The following is a 25,073-nucleotide window of genomic DNA, read 5'->3' as shown; positions in this document are numbered from 1 at the left end:
TGTAGTAATCAGTGTAATTATCTCTTTCTCTAGGGGTTGATCTCCAGGTTTGTACTTCTAAAAATCCAACATGCTGTACCAAAAAGATGGAAGAACGATATCAGACTGCAGCAAAGCAAGATATAGAGCAAGTGCTTCAAACATCAAGTGCTACATTAAAATTTTTAATATCTCATAATGCAGCTGCTTTTCAAGGTAAGGCTTTCCGCTTTTTGTTTCCAAACTTGTTCATACTTTTCTTGATTTGCATCTTTGATTAGTTTATGCATGTAATAAAAGTTATCTGTTAATTTTTAGCTTGTGCCTATGCTTTTATGCTTTCAAAGAAGGAGTATTAAATCATGCAGGTGATTAGAAACTGCATTGCTTTTGGAATTTGTGACTTCTAAAAAATGATATTTGAGAAAAAATAAGAAATTTCTTTGATTTAAATTGTAAACCAGTAACTTGGCATTCCTCTTGAACTTCTTGAATTTGGATGATCCTAATATACAAAATTACTGCCTGCAAGTGTTACTAAAGAGATGATGTTATTCCAGTATTTCCGCCCACTGTGTTCGTTGTCTTGTTCTAATAGAAATACTTGTGTAGTTTGGTTTTGAGGTTCATTTTTTGGTTCTAGTTTTGTAAGCTTTTGAGTTTCTAAAAAAAATTTGAGTTTCTAAAAATAATTAAAAAAAAATTGGAGATTGTGACAGTTGCTCCAATGCACGATAGGAAGCTATGTGATAAATTAATAGTTATTTGGGCTGGTGGTGGGATTGCCTTTTAGCAATTACCCTGAATACTATTCAGTTTTCTCTGAATTAATAAGGCATAAGTTAATGCAGAAATTGGTTAGGAGCTGGGAAGATGTGAGAAATAGTGCCAATATGAGGCCGTATATGGTAGAAAGGGATATAGAGTTCACATGTGTTGAGGACAAAGCCCTACAGTCTTGTAATTTGTCTATTAATGTGTACTTATGGCCTTAATGACCACTTGGCTGGACAGGATAAGATCGTAACTTCTTACAGGCTTAGGAAGTTGTCCTTCTGGTGACTCTCGTTTTTAACCTGTGAAGCTAAAATGGTTAGCAGACTAGAGGTCAACAACTGCCTAGAGTCATAAAGTGTCCAGCAAAGTTGACTCTGGGGTCCTAAAGCCCTCCCTTTTTGAAATTTTGTCTGTCTAATGCTAAAAACAAGTTGCAGTTGCCCTCTACTTCTGGGAGCATTGCCATTTAGCCTGCCTGACACAGCTGTCAATGGGTGTCATGATCGGGAGATCATTGGTAAAATGTGCAAAGAAATCTCTCTCTCCCTCTCTTCTGCCTTCCCTCTTCCTTCCAACTTCCATATATTAGCTCTCTTTTTTGTACCATAATAGTATAATGTGTTGTATTGCTTTGCTGACCTAGGGCTGTAGACTCTGTAGAGCTCAGTAACCAACTGTACTTTTGTTAAGTGAGGGCTGTACTCTCTGCCTTGGTGTTTTAACACCTCCTCCTTTCCCCCACCCCTAGAAAAAAAACAAAACAACAATGCACAAAAAAACCCTTAGGTATCTAGATAACATACTTGTGCAATCCCAAGATTTCTCAGTCTTCACAAGACTGGGATTTAAGTCACATTTAAGTGAAGTTAAGTGAAATCAGGACCCAGAAAGTACATTTCTGTTGCTTTTATGTCCTGAGGGGCTCAGTCGGTGGGGTGTTTTCAGAGTGCATGCGGTGTACGTCTCCCCTGTAGGTGAGTCCTTCCTGAAAGACAGGGATACATGCATGCCTTTGAGGAGAAATGGTTGTACTTCCCTCAGGTACAATCTGAGCAGTTATTCAGGGTGTGGGTTCTAGGCCCTTCTCAGCTTGTAAAGATTCAAATTGTATCACCTGCCAGTCCAGGAGGATGCCCTAAACACCAGTTCAGAGGCTCATGTGTGACATATGCACTTTTCGCTTTCTCAGTAATGCCATTTTACAGCATAGAAAGGAATTCAAGAAGCACTGACCCAAAGAAAGGAGCCTGCCTCTGTAGCCTAGTGATGATAGGTCATCCCTATGGAGGGATGGTTTCAGGACTGCTTGAGAATTATAGTTTTTCATTTTTTTGGTGAAACGCGTGTAAGCAGTTCTTGTTGCAGGAATGCAAGCAGTCCTTCCCAAATATGTAGCATAACACTATTTACTTCTCCCACTGACTTTGTTTCATCATTTGCTCTTAAACAAATATTTTTCAAAGCATATACTTTGAAGTATATATATTTTATATGTATTTTTGAAGTACATGCTTTAGTACTTTTGTCTTTAATTTCCTTTTATGTAAAGAAGTATTTGGGCCAGTTCTGTTTAATAACTTTATCAATGATCTGGATGAGGGGATCGAGTGCACCGTCAGTCAGTTTGCAGACTACACCAAGTTGGATGGGAGTGGTGATCTACTTGAGGACAGGAGGGCTCTACAGAGGGGCCTGGACAGGCTGGATCGATGGGCTGAGGCCAATTGTATGAGATTCAACAAGGCCAAGTGCCGGCTCCTGCACTTGGGTCACACCCACCCCATGCAATGCTACAGGCTGGGGGAGGAGTGGCTGGAGAGCTGCCTGGTGGAAAAAGACCTGGGGGTGTTGGTTGAGAGCCAGCTGAATATGAGCCAGCAGTGTGCCCAGTTGGCCAAGAAGGCCACTAGTATCCTGGCTTGTATCAGGAACAGTGTGGCCAGCAGGACCAGGGAGGTGATAGTGCCCCTGTACTCGGCACTGGTGAGGCTGCACCTCGAGTACTGTGTTCAGTTTTGGGCCCCTCACTACAAGAAGGATGTTGAGGTACTAGAGCATGTCCAAAGAAGAGCAATGAAGCTGGTGAAGGTTCTAGAGCACAAGTCTTATGAGAAGCGGCTGAGGAAACTGGGGTTGTTTAGCCTGGAGAAAAGGAGGTTCAGGGGAGACCTTATTGCTCTCTACAACTACCTGAAAGGAGGTTGTAGCGAGGTGGGGTTGGTCTCTTCTCCCAAGTAACGAGCGATAGGACGAGAGGAAACGGCCTCAGGTTGAGCCAGGGGAGGTTTAGATTGCATATTAGGAAATACGTCTTCACCGAAAGGGTAGTCAGGCATTGGAACAGGCTGCCCAGGGAAGTGGTTGAGTCCCCGTCCCTGGAGGTATTTAAAAAACGTGTAGATGTGGTGCTTAGCGACATGGTTTATAGATTATGGTATTATTTAGATTTAAAACCTTGTTTAACCTTGAAGTAGTTATTTGTGGAAGAACATGCAGTTTAACATATCACTGATCTTTGAAGAATTCCTACCGTTGCTAGCTAAAATTCAAGTGAAATATTTTCAGATTCAGAAACCATAGAAAGAGGCTGCTGAAATTTTTTGGGTTTTGAACTCGAGGAACATACTAAGACATTATTGCTGGTCTGAATTCAGTTTTGACCCTGCTTTGAGCCGGAGTTTGGACTGGAAACCTCCTGAAGGTCCTTTCCAATCTGGATTACTGCAGATAGGGTGTAGAGTCTCTCTCAGTGTACACCACCAAATCTTTAGGCATTCCCTTTATGTTTAGCTGAGGCTGGGCTGTGCAGCTAGGAGTGCAATTACCTTTTCTGCTACTTTGGCAACTGGACAGACATCTCAGCAGTTACGCAGAAAGCATGAAGGGGATTGTTGGGGTTTGTACAGAGGGCAGCAGGTGTCGTGGACTTTGCCACTGTTGTCGCCTGCCTCTTTTTGAAGTTTGTTGAGGTTGGATGCTTTGTCCTAAAAGAGGTGGACTGGATCCAAACAGAACAAATAGCTAATGTTTTCTCTCAGTTTCTTACATATTCAGTAGAGAGAGGTAGGCAGTTAAAATAAGTATTCTGTGTCTGCCTCTGGAGGTCTTCAGAGGTGTGTTTTCTCTCTGTGTTAAATACAGTTTAGAGATCGTGAGTACTTCAGGATGACTAACTACTTTAGGATGACTGTGTTTGTGAAATGAGGCATCTGTCTGCCTGTCTATCTGTCTATTAACTGTATGTGTGTGCAGGTATCTTTATATGAAAGTAAATATAGGTATATATTGACATATCTTTATCACCTTCTAATGTTTGCTAAAATCCTGTGGTTCTATATTGTGTTAAGTGCTGCCTGCTGACAGTAACTCTCTATTGACAATTTTCAAATGTTGGAAAAATTCCATGTCTCTTAGGTCATGTCAAGCTACATGGTGCAAATTGCACCACTTGTGTACTGCTTCCTAGCAAGTACTGTTACAGATTTTCCTTACATTTCAGGGTATTTCAGTGTGTATTTTCTTTTTCACTGTGAATCTTGTTTCTGTTTAATACCTTTGAGGAGTGGTAAGGGTAGGTGAGAGTGAATTTAAATAAGATATTAATCTGGTAAGTGGGAGATATATTACGGATATATTACGGAGAGCAAGAAATCATTCTTCCCTTGGAAAAGGTGACTAGAGAACTTAAGCTATGATAATCATGTTTCAAGACAGTTATTTTGATAGGATAACATTCTTGCACATCTCTGCATTTTTAATATTTATTATCATAATAATAACTGAGAAAAAGATCGTGAATGCTGTACAGGGATTGCCATAACATCTCCATTCAAGTGGTAACCATGAAAATAAATGTTTTTTTAACCTTTATTTTATATGCTGTAGACCTATACACACATGCACACACACACGCTCCTTTTGCACAGTTCTTAGATGTTACTCAAAGTTCACACTGACCCTTGTTTATACCTCCAAACAAAAGAGGAGCAAGCGCCACCAGGGTCAGCCCTTGCATAGTCACAATGCAGTGCCGGTTTTTGTGTAGGGAAAAATAAATCCCTATGGTTTGTAACAACTTGGAGAGGAATTGAATACTCATCTAAGAATCTCGTGATTTGGAGTGGGATGGAGCTCTGTGCAACAGAATAGCAGATATTGTGTCACTTAACTATTTTTCCACACAGAGAGCTCATAACCATTTAAAAAGTGGCAGTGTATGACATGGAACAAGATAGCAGCTTGTCTGGTTGAGTGGGAAATTCAGAGATAATAATGAGGTTTTAGAGTCTGAAAGCAAATGGACTTTTCTTTGTGCTACTATATTTGGCAACTCTAGCACTGTACAATTGATTTAAAAATATGGAACTGTGACTCATTTATGAATGTGGCAACCTGTCACCAAAACAGTGGACTTGGCAAGTATGCTTCTGTAAGAACGAAGTAATAAACTACATTCTTCAATACGGCATTTCCTGACACATTTACTGCTATGTAGGAAAACTCTAATGCATTTGTGATGTAAGTTCTGGAGTATATTGAATTAGGTTTTCCTGATGCAGTTTCATGTTCTTCTGTGAAATTATTACTACATGATAAACCAATGTCCACTTTATCCTAGACCAGAATTAAGTGAAGTCAAGTTATATAATATTGTTTGAGGTCACAGTGCAATGACTGCATTTAAATATGATAAAGTTGTAGTCAGTAGCTAAAATAAATTGTGTGAACTAGAAAATGTGTTGAAATCTTCTGAGCTGCTTTCTCTGGTAGCATGGTAAGCCATAAGAAATAATGGAATATCTGTTCGTCCTTGTAAAACTAAATCTGCCCTGGCACTGATTCAGTTGTTTTCCATTTGTGACGTTTTCTGAAGAATGATTTGAAAATCAGAAAACACTTTCAGCAAGAGCTGCTGTATCTCACTTATGGTTTCAAATTATACATTGCCCTCTAGATCATTTGCAATGCGAAGCACTACTTTGAAGTTCCAACATTTTCTTCTTTCTCGGCTCCATAATCCTTTGTACTTCAAGTGTGATATAAATAAGCTAAAATCCAAATACCAGTGAATCCCAACTTCTATTGATTAAATTAAACTGAATGATTCTATTAAAAGTCAAAAAAGTGAACAGGCTAAGACACCTGATTGTCACTCTGTTGTTACATTGAGGGATAAGGGTCTCAAAAATGTCTCTGGTTCACCAGAGTTATGCTCCTCGTTCTCTGTTGTGCTGCAGACCTTCCCCACAGCTACGATTGTGTTCCCCTATGGACTGAGGAAGTAGGGAATTTTAATAACGCAGGAAAATGATTATACCCACTGGTCGGTCTAAGGAGCAAAGCTGTTATACAAACCTTATAACTTCAGAAATCATCAATTCAGATGGTATTTTGATTCCTTTATAATACAAAAGCAGGATAAACAGTATGCTAGTATAACTTAGAATTGGACCCAGTGTGTCTATATATACATAAAACGCAGCATTAAGGGGCTGTTGTAAGTGCAGAAGTCTGGAGATTTAGATTAATACTTAAAATTTCATTATTAATCCTGAGTTTTATTTCTATATTGCAAGCAAGTCTTTTATCATTCTAGAGGGATTTACTTCCATTGTATCTCATTCTTATCTTCTAGATACTTATTTGCATACATGTGTGCTGTACTACAGGCATTCCTGGGGTATATATACGCAGGGATTTAATGGGCTTCTGTAATAACAGTTTTCACCACATCAGTCTTTCCTTAAATTGTACTTTTTTAATGTGCACTTGTGCTCATGGATTCTTGTCTCAGCCTATGTTTATTTACCATCACTTAATTATTTCTTCTAGTTGCAATAATACCTGAGTTACAGTTACACTGATACAGGTACACTGTTCAGACTCTCATACTTGGTGAATACTACGTTTTTTTCATAATCATTTTTGTTAGTACCCAGCTAAGCACTATTTTGGTTTACGTCTGTGTAACACAGTGATCGGTGTAGACGTATGCTAATTTAGAATTTTTATACTTTATGTAGTGCTCATACATTAGAAAAAAACTGTGAAGTATGAATTTAAATCATTCCCTTGGGAGCAGTGGCTATAGAAAGTTTTTGTTTTCACAGAACTGTGGGTGCCTGCTTCCTGCTTATTCTGAGAATTTTGGGAAGCTGATTTGCTGGCAAAATGTAGGAGTTTGAAAGAAGACTGAACTCCAATAGAAGAAGGCACTATAAATTTGGTAGTTTAGAATGAATGTTTAGTGTTGTTTCAAAGACAGCGTTTTCTGTAGCCTTCTAGATTTCCAAGATTTCTAAGTACATGTGGAAAAGTCTTCACTTAGTATTTTTATTCTCTCTGTTTAAAAAAACGAAAAAACATCAGCAAGTCAAGTCTTGTTGAAAGACAGAACTCAAAATAATCTTGACAAGGTGGAGACAAAGTCTGAAAAACATGTTGTTAAGCAGGAACAAATGCAAGGTGCAACATTGAATTGGGGAGAAACAGTGGAAGACATAATGGGATGGGCCATAACTTGGAACAGATCTGTTTTGTAGGAAAAGTTCTGGGAGTAATGGTGGATCAAAAGCTGACAGAAGTTATAAGTTTCATGCTGTTGTGAGAAAGACAACTGTCACTGTTGGATTCTTAAACAGAAGTACAGCAGAGAAGGTTTGTGAACTGAAACTTTTCTGTTTTGCACTGATAAACTGGAGAACCGGTGTTCAGTTTTGGGTGGTTTACTTGAAGACAGACATGGACCAATTGGAAAAAAGAGAGCAAAGATATGCTTTGAAATCTAAACCTGTAACTTAAAAAAATGGACAGCCATAGTTCCTTTAAAATGAGAAACCTAGGGAAGAATTACGCTATTCCTTCAAAAACATAGGTGATAACTACATAGAAGAAAGTAGTTGTCTGCACTCTGTCATGTAGTAGATAAAAAGCAATGGTTTCATACTGTAGCAAAGGAAATGTAGGCTCAATATGAGGAAATATTTTCCAGTGACAACATTAAAATGCCTTTGATTAAACTTTTGGGGGGTTTCCATGTCCAGAGGTCTTAGAAACAAGCTGGACAAGACAACAGCTGCCTTATGTTGTAGATATGACTGATTCTGCTTTGGGGCCAGGGGATAGATTAGACTGCTCAACAGGCTTTTCTCAGCCCTATGACAGGCTTAAAATACAATTTACAAACAAAGGTTAAAGGAATTGAATGTTCTAACTGGTTTTAAGCTTAATGTATGGGTGCTATGATGTGACAAAAAAGGGTTCATTAATTTCTTTCCAAGAAGGTAACACAGTTCTCTACCATAACATAACGGGATGGACTGCTTCAGCCATAAAGATGCTTGCAGTTGGGTTTAAATTTAGAATACTCTATTTCAGTGTTAAAAGAACTTGAATTTGTTAAAAACTTTGTACATGAAATATGATTTCATTATTTATTATTCTTACAGTGGAACTGTTGTGTATAGAGCTACTAAATCTGTACACTGTCACTTGAACAGATACTTAGTAATTACACTATTATGAACTACATATTCCACATGGGAAATTCAAGGAGTTTACAGTTGTTATAATGTAGAAAGTCTTATTTTTAGCCCTATTTTTTTCAAATTGCATCTCAGTGAACCTGGCATACTGCTTAGGAGAAATGAAATCATCTACTGCATTTTCAAAGGCTTTGTGAGAGGTAAAAACAATCTTCTTCCCAGCAAAAGTGAACTAAAATTGTATGGGTTTCGGTAGAGTTTTTAAAGGTAGATGCTTTTACATCTAAAGCAGGTAAATCTAATAGCATTTTGAGTGACATTTTTAATTAGAAAACCATCTTGTCAAAACAGCAAATAGGAAAAGTGAGGGAGGATAGAACTGCATCAAATTAGAATTAATCCAATAAACATTAGAATACAATATTACAAAATTTAACAAACCAAATACTGATTTTTTTCCTGTAAATAACTACACCTGTACTTTAAAAATTAGATGATGAGTAATAAAGCAAGAATTAAACCAGGAATTCTGCAAAAAAAGAACTGCACAGCGAACAAAAACCTGGAAGGAGAATTTTGCTCCTGTGGAGAAAAAAAAAATCTGAAGTTATTGCTAGATACCTTAGGGCATGTCAAATGTCACTAGAACATCACCTGTGGTTAGACAACTGAACTGAGCCCAGCGTCACCCTTGACTGCAATGAAAACTTGGACACTTAGATTTCAAATATTTAGATACTTACACTGAGGTGTCTGAAGCTGTTCCCCAATGTGTATATTATACACACCAAAGTAACAGCCCTCAGAAGTTCCCTACTCTCTGAAATGTTACATCCACCCCGTCTAATGTAGCTCAAGGGCGTGAGTAAGGTCTGGGAACATAAGCAGGCTATTGAGCAATAAGCCAATATTTGAGTTTCCAGCCTATCAGCTACTTGGAGGTGATTGTTTTTATCCTGAAGTAAATGCACGGTGGCTTATTGCTCAGAGTGAACAACTTCCCTCCTGCCAGAGAGGTAGAAATGTGCAAGTAGATTCCATACACAGTATGTGAAACCCACTGTTCACCCCTTTGCTTATCATGCGTCAGTTTGCCTACCTGCAAAATAGGAAGTGATTATCTAGTTTTCTTTCTGTTCTTTTTCTGGAATGAAGCAGAAAGGTATGTCCATCTCATGTCATGAAGTAGGTGACATAGTGATTTTAACAGTGGTAATGAAACAAACCTTTACTAATATTAAACAGGTCATCAGCTGGTAACTGTACTTCAAGTCTTAAAAGAGCTATTGATACAAGTATTGGCATTTTTTAATAAGTCTACTAATCTCAGCTTGCATTAAGGTCTGTGCAGACTAGAGGAGTGCCGTGATAGAGATCTGCTGATCCTGGAGTTCCAGAAGCGAAGGTTTTATATTCACTCTGTAAGTGCATTTCAAATGTATATGCATAGCAGTTCACCATACAGAATGCTACAGAGTTTCTGTAGATCAGCTGCACAGCCGTTCAGCACATGTACAGTAGCCATTTATGTAGGATTTTTGGATAGTGTCTAAAAATACAGCAGATTACTGAGGAGAGTTGGCTGTTTTCTGGGTTATTTATTTTGCAGTGTATAACTCTCAGACTTCTCTGTTGCAGCTGTTCTGGTCTGTATAGCTACTTAATATTCATTGGGACAGAAGCAAAGTGAAAAATTAGCTCTGTAGTTCAGTGGTTAGGGTACTCATCTGCAACAAAGGAAGGTTGCGTGTTGCTGCTCCAGTGAGTATTTTTAATTATTTGTATAATCTATAAATATAGTCTGCACTGGCATAGTTCCACCTGCCAGGCCTGAATCACCTTAGAACAAGTACTTTTTCAAGGCATGTATGAACTCTGGGCTGGATATACTTCCAGTTCTCCATATCTCATTAATTCTGTTGTTGCCCTTTTTAATAGATCCTGTATGGTCACCAGGACTTTAAAAAGAAGGAATTATGTGTTGAATGGGAGCCAATTTACTAACTTTTCTTAAAGAATAAAGAGAGATGCATCTAAATTCCAAAGGATGTTCCCTTTCACTACCACCACTGTGATAGCTGTGGGCTGGCTGCTTGTTTTGGATGAGATAAACTTGTGCAAAGTATAGCATGGATGTTCTGCAAGATCAGGCTTATTACATGGCTGAGAAAATTTCTTTCAAATCAAATTAATGTGTTTATTTTTACAATGGAGTATAGCTTGTTTTTGTTCTGTGCTTGTGTAAAATGCAGTATATATGCATAAATATATTTATTTACTGTTAGAGATCTAAAAATAATTAAATATTTGAAGTATTCCTGGTTCTTTATGTTGTACCTACAAGGTCTTTGTGATTTGTAAGATGGGATAATGTAGTTATAATTTGCAAGGTTTGCAGATGTACAGAATGGGACTAGAAATTTTAAGTTACAGCATAGCTTTGCATTGTGCTCCCATTATGTCATGGCAATTTTAAACTTAAGTAGTTTGTAAGCTAATTTTCTTGCTTTTGCTTACCACAGTTTTAACCTCATGTTATTTTGAACAAATTGCTGGTAACGTAAAACATCTGATTATCACCAGTGAGTACTCAGTTTTGCCACTCCTGATATGTTACTTAAAAGCTGCAAGCAAGAATCCTGTAAGCAAAATAAGGCCTAGTTCAACCATATTAAAATTCTATTTACATTCTAATTTACTTTCTGCTGTGTGACTGTGTTATACTGAAGCTATTACGTGGCTCAGTGGTCCTCACAGACCATTTCCCTTTCTCATTCTGATTTTATTGTAAATGATTGTCAGCATAGTAGAGGAAACTGCAAATTCAATTTTGATCAGTCCCATGAGGGACTTGATTCTTCACAACTTATTCTTGTTGCTTTAGAAATAAATTGAAATAGCCATCTAATTTAAGGGTTTCCTTCAGAGTAGAGGATTAAAATCTGTAATTTCTTTTATTCAGGGCCTTTTCCTTTATTGTGTTATTAGGTAGAAGCTAATATTTAAGGAAATTTTGTAGTGATTACCCCCTTGGGAAAGATTTAGTTCTTCGTTTAATATTTCCATTTTATATTTAATGGTTCATTAAGCTGGCTTTTTTTCTTGCTTTTACACCTGGTGATCATAAACCTGCTGTTTTTCTTTTAAAGATAATGTTTTCTTGAGTATTTATTATAATTTAAGATTTAAATATAGTCCTTCCTGCACTCACTGCACTTAGGCCTTACTGTGAAACAGATTAATGACCCCTTTGGTTTAAAGAACTTTACTTTTGCTTCCTCTCTCTGTGCTGTGTTACTGTGAGACAAAATAGCCAAGAATGTGAAAGATGAACTAGAAGGGGACCATGAGGAGAAGAGAAAGTAACTGTGTAAGAACACAAAAGGTTAGTGATATAGTGCAGCGTGAGCCTCTCGGAGGCAAAGGTGTTAACAGGAAATCATTGGGATGAGATTCAGGGCTTGATTCAGCTGCACAACAGGCGTCTATCTAGGGCTGTTTTAGCTGTCATAGGGCATCCTGTCTGTCTTCCAGGCCTGCATCTACAGAGAGGTGCTGGACCTGTTTGTCCTCTGTCATATCTGCTGATCCGATGGAGGACGTCTTGCATAACCTCAAGAAAAGCAAATGCCACTATATTTTGGGCAAAAGATTCAAGTTCACTCTTTCAGAGTGTGGATGTGCACGTCTAGTGTCTACATGTGAGGCAGGGGCATTTGGTCCCATAGTAGTCAAAGGACATAAGATCAAATATGTCTGTTTTAAATGGAGTTAAGTAACTCCAATGACTACATCTACATTAACAGTGTACAGTTTTTACTTACATAAACTGTATATATTGTATATTTATATTTTAAAAGTAATGGACTAAGTTATATTAAAGCCTTAGACAATGTCACCATTACAGAACAGTCCCTGGAGCCTGAGGGGGAAAAGGGAAAAAAAATTGCAATTCAAATTGCTGCTCTTCAGGAACATCACACTTTTTGAATTAGATGCAGAACAGACAAGGTAGTAGGGCAAAAAAAAATCATGATCGTAGGTTTGTTCTTGCTTCTAACTAACTACAGATTTGATTCCCTAGCTGAAGTAGTTCTTTGATACTCAGCTTCCTTCCCTGCAGTTGCTATGGTACCTAATGCAACTGGAACAGGAGCATACTGTCAAGCAGATTTGGGAAGGCTAAAGTTTTTTGCGTATCTTTTCAAAACCCAGCTCCTCTTATAAAACCAATCAAGAGCACTTATACTAGTGACATAAATAATTTAAAATATCCATGTCAATTAAAGATCTTTAAAAAATATCCAAGCATCAGCTTATGTCTGTGTACCGATCAATACAATCAACTGGGGAATGGATTAAAAAAAACAAATAAACAAACCAGAAATGAATAAATCCTAAAAAGCCAAACCTTAGAGAAATAATGAGAGAAGTATAGAATTAGGGTGTTAGGAAGAAAGAAGGAGAAGAGAGAAAGGGGGAAATAGGTGTGGTCTTTTTCATTTCTTCTTTTCTATAGAACATTACACCTTCAGTTCCCCCACCCACGCAGTGTACAACCCTAACCAATAGTCCTTTCTTGAAGAGATTACAACCTAAAATGACTCTATCGGAAAGGAAGGGGGAAGTCAAAGACAGTATTAAGAAATCAATTTATCCAGTTAATCAGCTGGTTGTCGTAGAGAATCTGGGAAGTTTCTTTTCTGCTCTTCAAATGAGGACATTACTATTTATGTAACCTGAAGAGAAGAAAATCTGACTGTGTTGCAGAGACTATGATTCCTCTCTTCTTTGCATCATCTAGCTTTAAATTTCAGTGAAACACGTTACCACTAGAAGCTGTAAGGATTAGTTCCCTAACTTGATCCATTTACATGCAAGTATCTACTGAAACAGTGAAAGGACAACCATGGCATCTTCTCACCGTGTATGTTGAGAATTGAGAACAAGTGATAGTTTTCTTTACTTATCATTTAAAAATGTAAAATCTCATACAGTGTGTGAACAGCGTTACAACATTTTCCTGAAAAATTAAAATAAAAATTCTTAAGACCAAGAAAAGTCTATTTGATGTTCTACCAAAATGAAGCAAGAAACACATTCTAAATAGAGCACGTCAAGTTTAATTCAAAGTACAAGTAGATTCTCAAAAAAGCTAACTTGCTTCTGTTCCCATAATAATACAGGAAAAAATAGAAGTGGTTATCCTGACTTGAAACTTTAGAGTTTGTACAAATTCTGGGGAAAAACGTGCTGTTTTGCTCTGCAGCACTGCATCTAGATTTTCCATTGCCTTAAATTTCAGAAGTCATCCCTCTCTGTTTAATATGGAGATGCCATGTTAGTGGCATTCTTCTGCTGTCACTTTGTATCTGCTTTCACAGAGTAAATATTCAGTTATCTGAAGGACTCAGCATATGAATCCAGTCGATGTGAGCTATTAAGTAAACCTACACTGGTACATGCATCTTCTAAGCAGGATGACCTCTGGCCATGAGGAGGTACCCAGCTTGGTTGAGGTGCATATGCAGTATCCAGGCATAAGCAGTATCTAGGCCAGTGCTTCCACAGCAGACTAACCACATCCATGTGCGTAGCATTGAGCTGTACCATTTGCTGCCCTTATGCTCTGCAACATGGGATTACTTTCACAGGTTTTCTTTTTTGCTTGAGGATGTCTGAAATAATGATGGTAACCCATCAGAGTAGTGCTTTTAGGGCATGGCATTAAATGTATGTGTTGCATGCCCTCGGATATAGTGTTGGGGCAGGTGGTGGTGCTTAAGTGGCAAAGGCTGCTGGAACAGGGATGGTGAAAGGTATAGGCTGGAGGGAGCCAAACTCATCTATACTGCTTTTTAGTCCCAGATCCCTGGAGTGAAGTGAGGTTTTGTTTCAATGGGAACAAGCTGGCTCACATCTTAGGAGCAAACTGGCATTTAGACAACACAGATGAACAGTGTAGAGGGGAGTGAACCTGGAAGCTAACTTGCTTGGCTTTGCATACGTAGCTATACTCTGATTAGCCTTTCAGGAAACTTTTGACAAAGTCCGTCAACAAAGGTATTTAGTAGACAAGACAAACAAGATAAAAGATAAAAGAGAAAATCCTTGTATGACTGAATAACTGGGCAGGGAGAGGCGGGGGGAGAAAGAACAAGTTAACAAAAAGTGTGAGAAGAAATGGTTGATTCTTACAGTGGAGGGAGGTCACCAAAGTATTTTTCAAGGGTGTGTGCTGTTCAACGTAGAGCAAAAAAACGTCTGGAAGAAGGAACAAAAAGTAAAGCAATGCTCATGATCATAAGTTATACAGGGTAATATGGAAGAGAGACAAATACAAAAAGTTGCAGAAAGGCTTTACAAGACTCGCTAAACAGGAATTAAAATGGCGAACAAAATACAGTAAAATTACACATCAAGTGATATACATGGGGAAAATAAATCCCATTTCTTGTATAAAATGAGTCTGGGTTGACCAGTAATAAGATCTTGTGATTGCGATAGGTAATTCTGTGAAAAATACATCTTGATGCTCTGTAGCAGTTAAAAAAGTAAATAGCACATTAGGAGCTGTTAGAAAAGGAACAGATAGCAAAGCAGGAAGCATTGTATGTTGTTACATAAATCCATGTTTTTCTGCATTTGAATACCATGTGCAGTAGACTACTGACATAGGCTTTGGAATCCCTTGTCATTGAAGCTCTCTAACTTCTAAACAGAAAGATCCCTCAACATCATCTGTCAGGAAAGTTATAGTTCTCGTTTATCCTTTCTTGAGGAATAATGAGAGATTTGATGACTTCTCAGAGTTGCTTCAATCTATATTTTGTTCTGGGATTTTATTTTTATAGCTTATCAGTAGCTACAATATTCTGGGTACTAAAGAGATCTTTAATAACTGAAGCCATAACAACAGCCAGTGTCTGGGAGCTCAGCCAGATGGACTGAGATGAGAAATAAGCCATAAATTTTAATAGTCAAGGTGATTAACTACTGGAACAGGTTATCTATGGGGATGATAGGATATCAACCCCATCTCAAGTTCTTCAGTTCAGGTTTAGCATCAGCTTTTGAAAATGTGCTGTAATCAAATGCCCGCCATTGCCCTATTTTGTAAAGAAATATTTTGCAGGCCCAAAGTGTGTTACAGCAGTCAGGTTCTACAATTCTGCCCTAGTCTTAAAAACAGCGAGTGCGAACGTACGAAGGCATTCATCATAGTATTGTCTGGCACTAGAATGGTTCCTCGAAAGATGAATAATGTAAATTTAATCAGAAAACTGAATACAGTCTGCCCCCTACACATGCCCCCCAGTTTTCTTCCTCATGCAGAGAGTTAATGGAAGACCACTGAGATATTCAAGTTCTCCAAGCAGTTTTACAACTAAGTGGGATTTAGTGTGGTATGTGTATCATGAAATTCTTCTCAAGTATAAATATCACATCAAGTGTTTATGGTTGCTTTGAATTCTTTTTGCATGCTTTATATATATTTTTAAGGGATCTTAGGACCCATGCATTTTTGTATCCTTAGTGAATCCTTTCTGGATTCCTAGGCTTAGGGGGGTATCAAGTCATGTTGCACATTTAAGTCTTGAAGTCGCTTTCACTTATTTCTTTCAACATCACAGACCTGTACATCACTGACATTATTGCTCTGTGCTGTCAGGTTTTGTATAATTATTCATTAAGGCTTTTTTTTAAAAACAGATAAAGGCCAAAATTTTTTCCATTTCTCTTTGCACTCTTCACCATGATTCATACAGTCTAATTGAATTTGGCTCCAGCTTCTAAGAAAGTAGTATTTAGAGCCTGGGATCCATCAATGGACGTCTTTACCCTGCATGAAATAATATTTTGCCTCCTTTCTTTAGCAGGCTAAAACTTAACATGCCTTATAAATTATCTACATATTAAGTGAAACCAGGTTATTTTTTATACGTGATTCTCTAGTGAATATTATTTTGAGCTCATGTTCATTTTCGCTTTCCACTTCATCTTTTGTGATTCATGACTGTTACTATGGTAAGTGTATAGGATTGAGAACATGCCCAGCTGAAGGAGGTAAACAAATGCTAGGATGACAAAATATGACTTTTATATCAAGTATCATTAAAATTCTAACTTTTTTCTGGATTTTATTATATTAGTTAGGCAAAGGTTTGTAGATAGAGATAATTTGTTTTGTGATCTGTATTGAGTGGATAAACTTTCAACTATGTTTTTTGAGCTCTTAAAAAGATATTACCTCTATGTACAAATCCTGATCTGATCTGATCTGATCTATGTCATTAGGTCACCAGAGTTGTAAGAACAGTACCATATTGGATAGCATACTTTAGATATACGAAAATTAATCCAAAGAGAAAATTCTTGTACTCAATACTGTCTCAATTAAGTTCTACTTCAGGAGTTTTTGAGAGAGTGTTTTGCTTTGTCCACTGGCAGATCTGTGTCCAACACTGGTATCTAGCTGTCCTGTGAAGACCAAGGCCTGTTGTAATCTAGTTGTTGTTATTAACCTAGTACAGTTATGCCTCTGAGGACATTTGAGAAATGCATTAAGTGAAAGGACTAGCATTTTTACTTGTAATTTACTTTTTTGTCTTGTTGGTTTGATAAGTTTTCAAAAATTAGATGTAGCAGCTGCTTCTAAGTATTTACATGGTGAGAGCACAATGGTAAAAATCTTCCCTGAGGCTTTAGTTATGCTACTTTTATGCAAACACATTAGTCCCTTTCCATTCAGGAAGGGAAAAGGTGCATACCTAGGAATAGACAGTAGGGGGACTTGGACTCTGTTCTCTGCACTATCTGTTTTTTTTTTTTTTTTAAACAGCTAGTGGATTCAAAACAACAGTAGAAACCGGAATGCTTCCAACACTGACATGACATCCTTGTTCTGTGTCTTGGAAGCAGGGACTAAACCAGTAGGTTTTTCTGCCCTTATCTGAGTTTTTGATGATTAAGCTAGAGCTAAGTTTCTTCTACCTGCTCTCCTTCCCACCCTGAGAATCTTACATTCCAGGCCAGACTGTGGCTGGCTGAGCTTTCACAGGAGTAGTGGAAGGTGTTTTCTCCCACACTGCTTGATAACCCCAAGGAGGAGCCCCATCTGGCTGCTCCAGATTTAAAGAAGAGGGTTTGTGTGTTTCCAGACTGAATCCAGCTTAATGTTTGGATTTGTATGTATCAGTGTATGTACATTAGTGGTTTAATCTATTTTTCTATCTATTTATTTATTATAAGCTTAATACAGTGCCAGGGTTTTTTTAGTAAGTTTTAAGTAGTTTGATTGGAAACCTGATAATTATTCTTCTAAAATTATACCATATCAGAAGAATAGTTATCTTTCAATAAAGTGCTAGACTGGACCACAGTGTTCAATCCTTAGTAATACCACAGATTTCCTACATGAACTAAGAAGTCATTTAGTCACTCTGGGGGAATACAGTCTGTGTAAGGCCTACCTAAACTTCGAGTTAAGCAACTAAAAGTGTAGCTGGATTCTGGATGGTGATACAGACCAACTACTTTTCAACACTACATCAGTATGTGGGTGCCTAAACTGAATAAATATCTGTTCTTGGCTGTATTTCTGCTTAGAAAGAAGAGAAGGAAGTAAAGCTGGGTTGTTAGAATAGAGGCAGGAGAACTCAGAAAGTCTACTCTGTAGTTTTGTGTGGGTGCATTTACATTAGCAGTTTAGGTTGAATTAAGAGAGCTCTTTTGAAGGATTCTCCCAGCTGTCCTCACGGACTCTGCTTTTGTTTGCATCACTCAGCAGTTGCACAGTTCACAAGCTCGACTCCTTACAGATGAGTCTAAACTGAAAGATGCCTTTCAGGATTACATCTAATTTTCTCCAGCTACTAATGGGCATGGGATCTCTGGAACTAGAATTTGCCTGAAATAAAGTCCTCCAAAATTCAAGTAGTGTGAACACTGGATCATCTGCACCAACTATTTCACTCTGTAGATCCATTCCTATTACACCACAGAGCTTGCTAATGTATGTAGCCTTTGTGATCTTGAGTAGAGTAGCCCCATCCAGCAAGGAACTGGCCATCCTTATTACCATTTTTGGAAGTGAGATTATTTAGCATTTCTGGGGATCAAATTCTTAAAGCCTTCTCATTTTAATTCATGAAAACATCTTGAAGACTGATGATATCTGGCTTTATGTTCATGTATATTATATCATGATAGTAAGATGGCAGAAGGCCATTTAAGACATCTAGTACTTCAGAAATAGCTTTAAAGCAGGTTAAGTAGTTCATGCATTTTGCAGTGACCCTTTCACAATAATAAATTTTGTGCATTATGGAAATGTAATAATCTCTTTGGGTAAAATGATTGCTACTGAAATAATAGAAGAAAAACAGATTATATTTAAATGGAAAATGAGAATTATCTAGTGAGAAGGATGTATATTCCAGCAGGAATGTGTTGAGGTAAGTAGTTTTCACAAAACTGCTTTTGCACAGAATCTTGGGTTACGTAATAACTGCTAGCGGCCAGGATATTGCTTTCAAATCTTCTCCTTTTCACAAATTAGGGCAGTATCTTGTAATAAAAACAGTGTTACATGAAGGGATAAGGCCCTGGAGGGAAGAAGGAAAGCCAGCCCAAGAAAGCTGGTTGATATTCAAGGATCATCTTCTCCAAGCTCAGGAGCAGTTCATCCCAAGAAGCAGGAAGTCAGGCAAAAATGCCAGGAGGCCTATGTGGATGAACAGGGAGTTTCTGGTAAAATTCAGACACACCAAGGAAGTATACAGAGAGTGGAAGCCAATATAAGTAACCTGGGAAGAATACAGAGAAGCTGATAATCATAGAATCAGAGTATATGATAAGTAATGATATGTATGGGTGGGATGAGCAGACAGTGAGGTGGGTTTAAAACTGGTTGAACATTGGGGCTGAGAGGGTGGTGATCACTGGCATGAAGTCTAGTTGGAGACCAGTAACTAGTGGTGTATCCCAGGGGCCAATACTGAGTCCAGTCCTGCTCAACATCTTCATTAATGATCTGGATGATGGTGCAGAGTTTGCCCTTATCAGTTTTGCTGCTGACACAAAACTGGGAGGAGTGGCTGATACATCAGAGGGTTTTGCAGCCATCTGGAGGGGCCTGGACAGGCTGGAGAAATGGGCTGATGGGAACCTCATGAAGTTCAACAGAGGTAAATGCCAAGTCCTGCACCTGGGGAAGAGTTATCCCATGCACCAGGACATGCTGGGGGCCAACTGGCTGGAAATCAGCTTTGCAGAAAAGGAGCCGGGGATCCTGGTGGACACCAAGTTGAACATGAGCCAACAATGAGCTTTCATGTTGAAGACCACCAGCAGCCTCCTGGACTGCATTAGGAGGAGTGTTGATGATAACTGAAGTTACTGTCTTCATTAAAAAAGAAACAGAGTCAGAAATTTACTGTAGTAGTGCTAGAAGACTCCAGTTATCCTGTTGGATTGCCTTTTGAGTGCAGATTTTTTCTTAGCATGACACTGTATGTACAAGACTCCTTAAGAGCAGACCAGCATATCCGTGGTCCAGGCACTAGCTCTTCAGAACAGACCTACGACTAAGTATGGGTTGGGCTTATCGCAGCATAAAACAAAGCAATTTTGTAAAAGGAACTTTGTGGGAGAATCTAAGTATCATAAGCTTCAAAAACCACAGGACAGAGACCCATAGTAGCCAGTATTTTGGGAGAACACAGCTGTGTCAGTGGTTTATTATATAAAAGGTGTTAAGGAAAGGCCTGTGAGGCCTACGGGCAGGTAGAAACATGACAAGGAAGGGTAATGTATGAGAAGGAGATGGTAATGGTCATAGGAACTGTAAGATGTCTTTGAGGGGAACAGAGCACTTGCCCCTTAATTTGGGATTCAAATTTTTTTTTTAAGTCAATACTTATGTATACTTTAATTCTTTTATTGCTTTTCCTCTGAGTGATGTGTGCAAAGTTAATCCAGTTCTGTTGGTTTTGATACATCTTCAAGAAAACAGGCAATGTTTTAGGTGTTAGATATTTTAACAACATGGAGATCCAGATGTATTCTATTGCTGGTTTTTTTCTGTCTATGTACAGCACAGATATCATATTCTTCCTTGCCTGAGGATGCCACACACAACTGGCTTGGCTAAGGACAAAGTCAGGGCCTTGCAAATAGGAGAGCTTGAACTACAAGCTAAAAAGTGATTGAAAGGCTTATTGCTAAGCTGGAGGGAGAAATGTGTTCTTCAGGGAAGAAGATTAAACTTCATTCCTAAATGTTGTCCTCGGAAGCTCCAGCATATCTAACTTCAGGAGAGTGCTGCAGTGTGTGCACAGACCTTTTGTTTTAGTAATTTTCCTTTGTTTCTATGGATAAGTGCTTTTTTTATAAAAAAGAGATTGTGGTCTGTTTGTATCATCTTTACACCAATTTCAGAAAAAAATCTGTTGCAAAGATAAACTCCATTTTATTGCCAAGGAACCACGGGTGGTAGTGACTCTCAGGTTAGAGAGAATCCTTGATAACACCTTTGATAGATGTGCTGAGTTCCTCAGCAGAAAAAATGGGGAGGAACAAAGACACATCCAGTCATGAAAAGATAACAGTTCATAGCCAGCTCGCAGAGCATGAGGAGTCCTGCTTCTTTTTTTTACTTACTTTCATTTTATTTGTATCAGTTGTACTTCATTAAGTTGAATACTTCATTCTCTTGCTTATGCATGTACATTTCCTGTCTGATTTATGTGGTGTTCCTTCTTATGCTCTTTCTTTTCTACATCTATTTTTATTTTGGTTATTTTTAGTTAATACTTTCATTTGACTCTGAGATTAAAATCAGTTAGATTCAAAGCAAAGCTGTTCTGTTCCTGTGTATCAGACAAATTAAGCAGTTTTTGTGATTTAGTTTTCTAAGCGCAAAAATCTAATACTGTATTTGGTGATCTGAAACCTCTTATCTGGCTTCAGGGGCCCTTCTGGAGAAGTGCAGATCCTGTGGATCCTGTGCCACGTCTTCTTGGCTATCACGGGTACTCTGGGGCTCTTCCAGTGGCACTGTATGTTTATGGTTAGGTAGCTGAATCCCATTCAAATTGCTTTTAAGCAGATTTTATTGACAGTAGTGTTGATGGCAGTGGAACTGATGGACAATAGCATTTTTAACACTGCTATTTAGGAGTGAGCTGAACACAATGAGACTGGGAGAATAAGCTATTCTTTACTTGGCAGGCATGAAAAGCTTAATATACGTCTATAATTTACTGGAATGCATGTGGGAATCTGGTTTCCCAAGTAAGAACAGGTAGATATATGATACAGTGGCATCCTTTTAGGGTCTTCGCTGAAGTTACACAGTTGTTTTGCCACGTCAAGAGGCCAGCAGTCAAAGGACCATAATTATTAGAAAATACCTTGATTCCTGCAAAGAGATTTGATGTCAGAGGTAGAATGCACAGATGGGCTAATCCCTAGTCAGGTATTTTTTTGAAATTTTCCTTTTCCTTTTCCAGATATTGTTGCTTATTAAAATACCGAGGAGTCAGATTCAAATCCTGTCAAGGGGAGTGTTGGACAATGCCTTGATGTGTATCAAGACTGGAAATACGAATTCTGTTTGACACGCCATATGTAGTGATAGAATCACATGCTTTTAATGTTTAGTGTTAAGGTATCAGAAACTCAAAATAGCATTATAAATGTTCATTCATTATTTCAATGTACTTTTTTTCTAACTAGACACCATTTTGTTTCATCATTTTATTGTTCTGATGGCATTACTTATGGTTGCCTTTTCCTGCATCTTCTCCCAAAAAGGTTTAGAAGTCAAAAGAAATAGCATTTTCTTAGGTGTCTCTGAAAGTCTTTAAAGAAAATAAAGAGCTCTCTTTTTAGACAGTGAGAGCATTTCAGTCAAAACTAACTATGTCAAACATAACAGATGACCGATATTTTAACTGCACTTTCAAAAGACAGCTTTGTTGGTAATGTGAGAGTTAAGCAATTAGTTTGCTTTCCAGACTTCTCAGCTGTTATTCACAAGGAAAGTATTGTGAGAAATTCTGCTCTTGCCTTTGACCCTTTCCTTCACACTTATAAATACATGAAAGTGAAAACCAGTGTTCTCTGTTCTTTATAAATTTTTCACTTTAAAGCTCTTTTAAGAATAACCATGAAAGATTGCAGGTAATGGTTTATAAATATAGTTTCTCTACTACTTCTTTTTTGAGAAGAATAAAAAAACCCATTGTAGTTACATTTGCTTCAAAATTTAAAACTATTTGCATTGAATGCCTGCAGTATCAGTCTGAAGGAAAAGTAGTTTGAGGAACACTTTATAGCTAGACAGTTTTTCCTACTGTAGCTCTGAACCTACAAGCACAGTAATCCAGCAAATTTCAATTTATGTTGCCTCTTCTGGTACAGAAAAAGCAGGAATTTTTGCAACAAACATGATTGTGTTCAGGTTATATCTTTTTTTCTTTTTTATAAATTCTCACAGAAAGGATAGGTATTTTTCCCACCCTCCTGTTCATACATCGAATGTGTGAAGACTTTGAAGTCCAGGATTTATATTTTTTCAGCTGAGAGGTGGTAAGTGGAGGGTACACCTCACTGAAATTAGTTTGATAGCATGGTCATTTGGCATTGAGTCACTCAAGACAGCTGAGTGATGGAACCACTGAGATAATTAATTCATCTGTTAAGGACGTGCTGAAAAGCTTTTCTGAGACAAGTCATCTGAATTTGCCATTGAAAGGTACCTATTTCTTACTGTTGTCTGCTCACACTTAGTAATTATAAGTTTTAGAAAATTTGCTGAAAGTAATTCTGTCCTAAATTAGGCACTTTAACTCTCAGTGTAGTGTGCGGAGAGAAAGGATAATGCAGTGCACCGAAGTCAGACTCCTGGAGATACCTTTCTCCATTAAAAACAGAAAGAGCCTAAGGCCAGGAGACTCCTTACTGTCTCTACTTAAGTGGAGTGCATTTGAGTGGCTGTACTAAAGCCACAAAGATATCAAAACCCAGCTTCCTTCCACTTGACTGGGACACCAAAGTTAGGAGCCTAGCTCTCCTGGGCTCCTTTGTAGTCAACAGTGAGAGAAAGGTACTTGCAGGTGAAGATTAGCTTGCTTCTTCATCTCCTACCTCAGTGCCTCAGTTGGTACCTGAAGTTAGACAATACGAATTGAGGTATCAAGTCCCATCGATTTCAGTAGGAATTGGGTTGCCTTTGTGAATTTGGGTATTAACAGGCATATTCACTGTCTTTAAATATTTTGGTTTCTAACATCTATGTTCAGACTCCTTGTGCAAATAGAGGTTCAGCTGATTCAGTTAGGAATCTGCTTCTCTCTATTGGCTTTGTGGGGTGCCCTACAATCCTGACTTACTTATTTAGCATAGGTTCCTACATCAAGTCAGTATGAGTTTCATCCTTTTGTGAACATGGCTTTTATTTTCAGTTTCCATGCTTGCATATAATACTTCCTTACCTGGTAAGTATCTGTGGTACTGGAGGGATAAAATACATTCAAAGGCTTGTCAACCAGCTGAGTATGAGATGTCTTTTAACAAAAGTAGCTCGTTGTATCTCATTTGACCTGCCCCACTTAATTTTCATTGATTCGTATCAGAAACATTTATGCTGAGGAATAGTATTCTGTTGAAACAGGATGGAATAGCTTTGACTGGCAGTTTTTCAGTTAAGTACCAATTTTTATCATAGGTATTCATAAGCTCTTTTTAATTTTCTATTTATTTATTTTTAGCATCATTATGAACTTTAAGGTATTCCTGTTCCTTGCTTTGTACTCTTGCCTCTTTGACAGAATGTGCTGTGTCCTCTACTCTTCGTAGTAGCCCAACCACTTTTGTGGCTGCTTTGTGAACTAGAGTGGGACAGTAAAGCTGGATAATTTTTCCTTCTGTAGTATATTTAAATTGGATACTTTCCCTGGTCTGCTTCATGGAGCAGCTGTGCAAACAGTTGTGTCTGTCTGGTACTGCAGCCAAAGACTTGTGAAACCATAACCTAAGTCACAGTGCTTTTGAGCTACTTCCAGTGCTTATAATAAAAAGGCAGCTATGATTACAGGTCTGTCATAACTTCTGTTTTCACAGTCTTTCTTATTAGAATAGATTCTCACATTCATCTCAAGATGTAATTATTAACTACATCTGTTTCACTGTAACTCAAATGGGCTACTTTAAGTTCAGGGAAGGGAAGCAGTAGGGTAGTCTTGCCACTTCAAGTGCTTTGTATAACTAAGGCTAAAATGTATTTAATTAAAAGGTTGACATAGTTTGTCTTTAGTATAGTATAATTCATATTGGATGTTTATAATCAAGTAAATGCATCAGAACCGTATTCTACTTCATAAGGATTTGTTTGCAAATTTGTTGAATGAGTTCTGTACAGTGCAGACTAAAAATATAGTAGTATTTAATTAATATACAAACTTCTCTCAAGACAATAGACAGCAACAATTCTAGTATAAAATGTGAGTGATCCACAAATTAGATCTGTAAGCTACTTTAGAATTTCTGAACTGAACTCTGAAATTCAGCAGAACTTAAACTGTGAATAAATGCTAAGGTGCATTGAAGTTACAGTGATGGAAGATATGACTAATATTTCATTTAAAGTATTTCTTCCATCCCTCAAAGTGGCATCCATCTTAAGAAAATAAAATTTTTAAGTTTAGCACCTATCTCAGCTTAGAGGCAATAGAGATCTGGTTTATCCAACATAAATATTCAAATTTAAGGTGTAAGTAATAATTCAGAAGACAGTTATGAATCAAAGGAAAAAGGAAAATGTTTCCT

General features: G+C 37.8%; 1 protein-coding gene across 2 annotated transcripts in view; it reads left to right on the top strand.

Annotated features, from left to right (window-relative positions):
- Positions 1-25,073, top strand: part of GPC5 (glypican 5) — a 768,836-nt gene that overhangs the window by 19,697 nt on the left and 724,066 nt on the right. For both annotated transcript variants that reach the window (XM_087758947.1, XM_087758946.1), the window contains exon 2: positions 34-195. In XM_087758947.1, coding sequence (XP_087615073.1) covers positions 34-195 — 162 coding nt within the window. The remainder of the gene's footprint in view (positions 1-33; positions 196-25,073) is intronic.

Source organism: Nipponia nippon, unplaced genomic scaffold (genome assembly GCF_047370975.1).
Source record: "Nipponia nippon isolate SJK-2023a ecotype South Korea unplaced genomic scaffold, ASM4737097v1 scaffold_2, whole genome shotgun sequence".
Classification (NCBI taxonomy): domain Eukaryota; kingdom Metazoa; phylum Chordata; class Aves; order Pelecaniformes; family Threskiornithidae; genus Nipponia; species Nipponia nippon.
The sequence above is the reverse complement of the archived record's forward strand: the minus strand, read 5'-3'. Positions and strand labels throughout refer to the sequence as shown.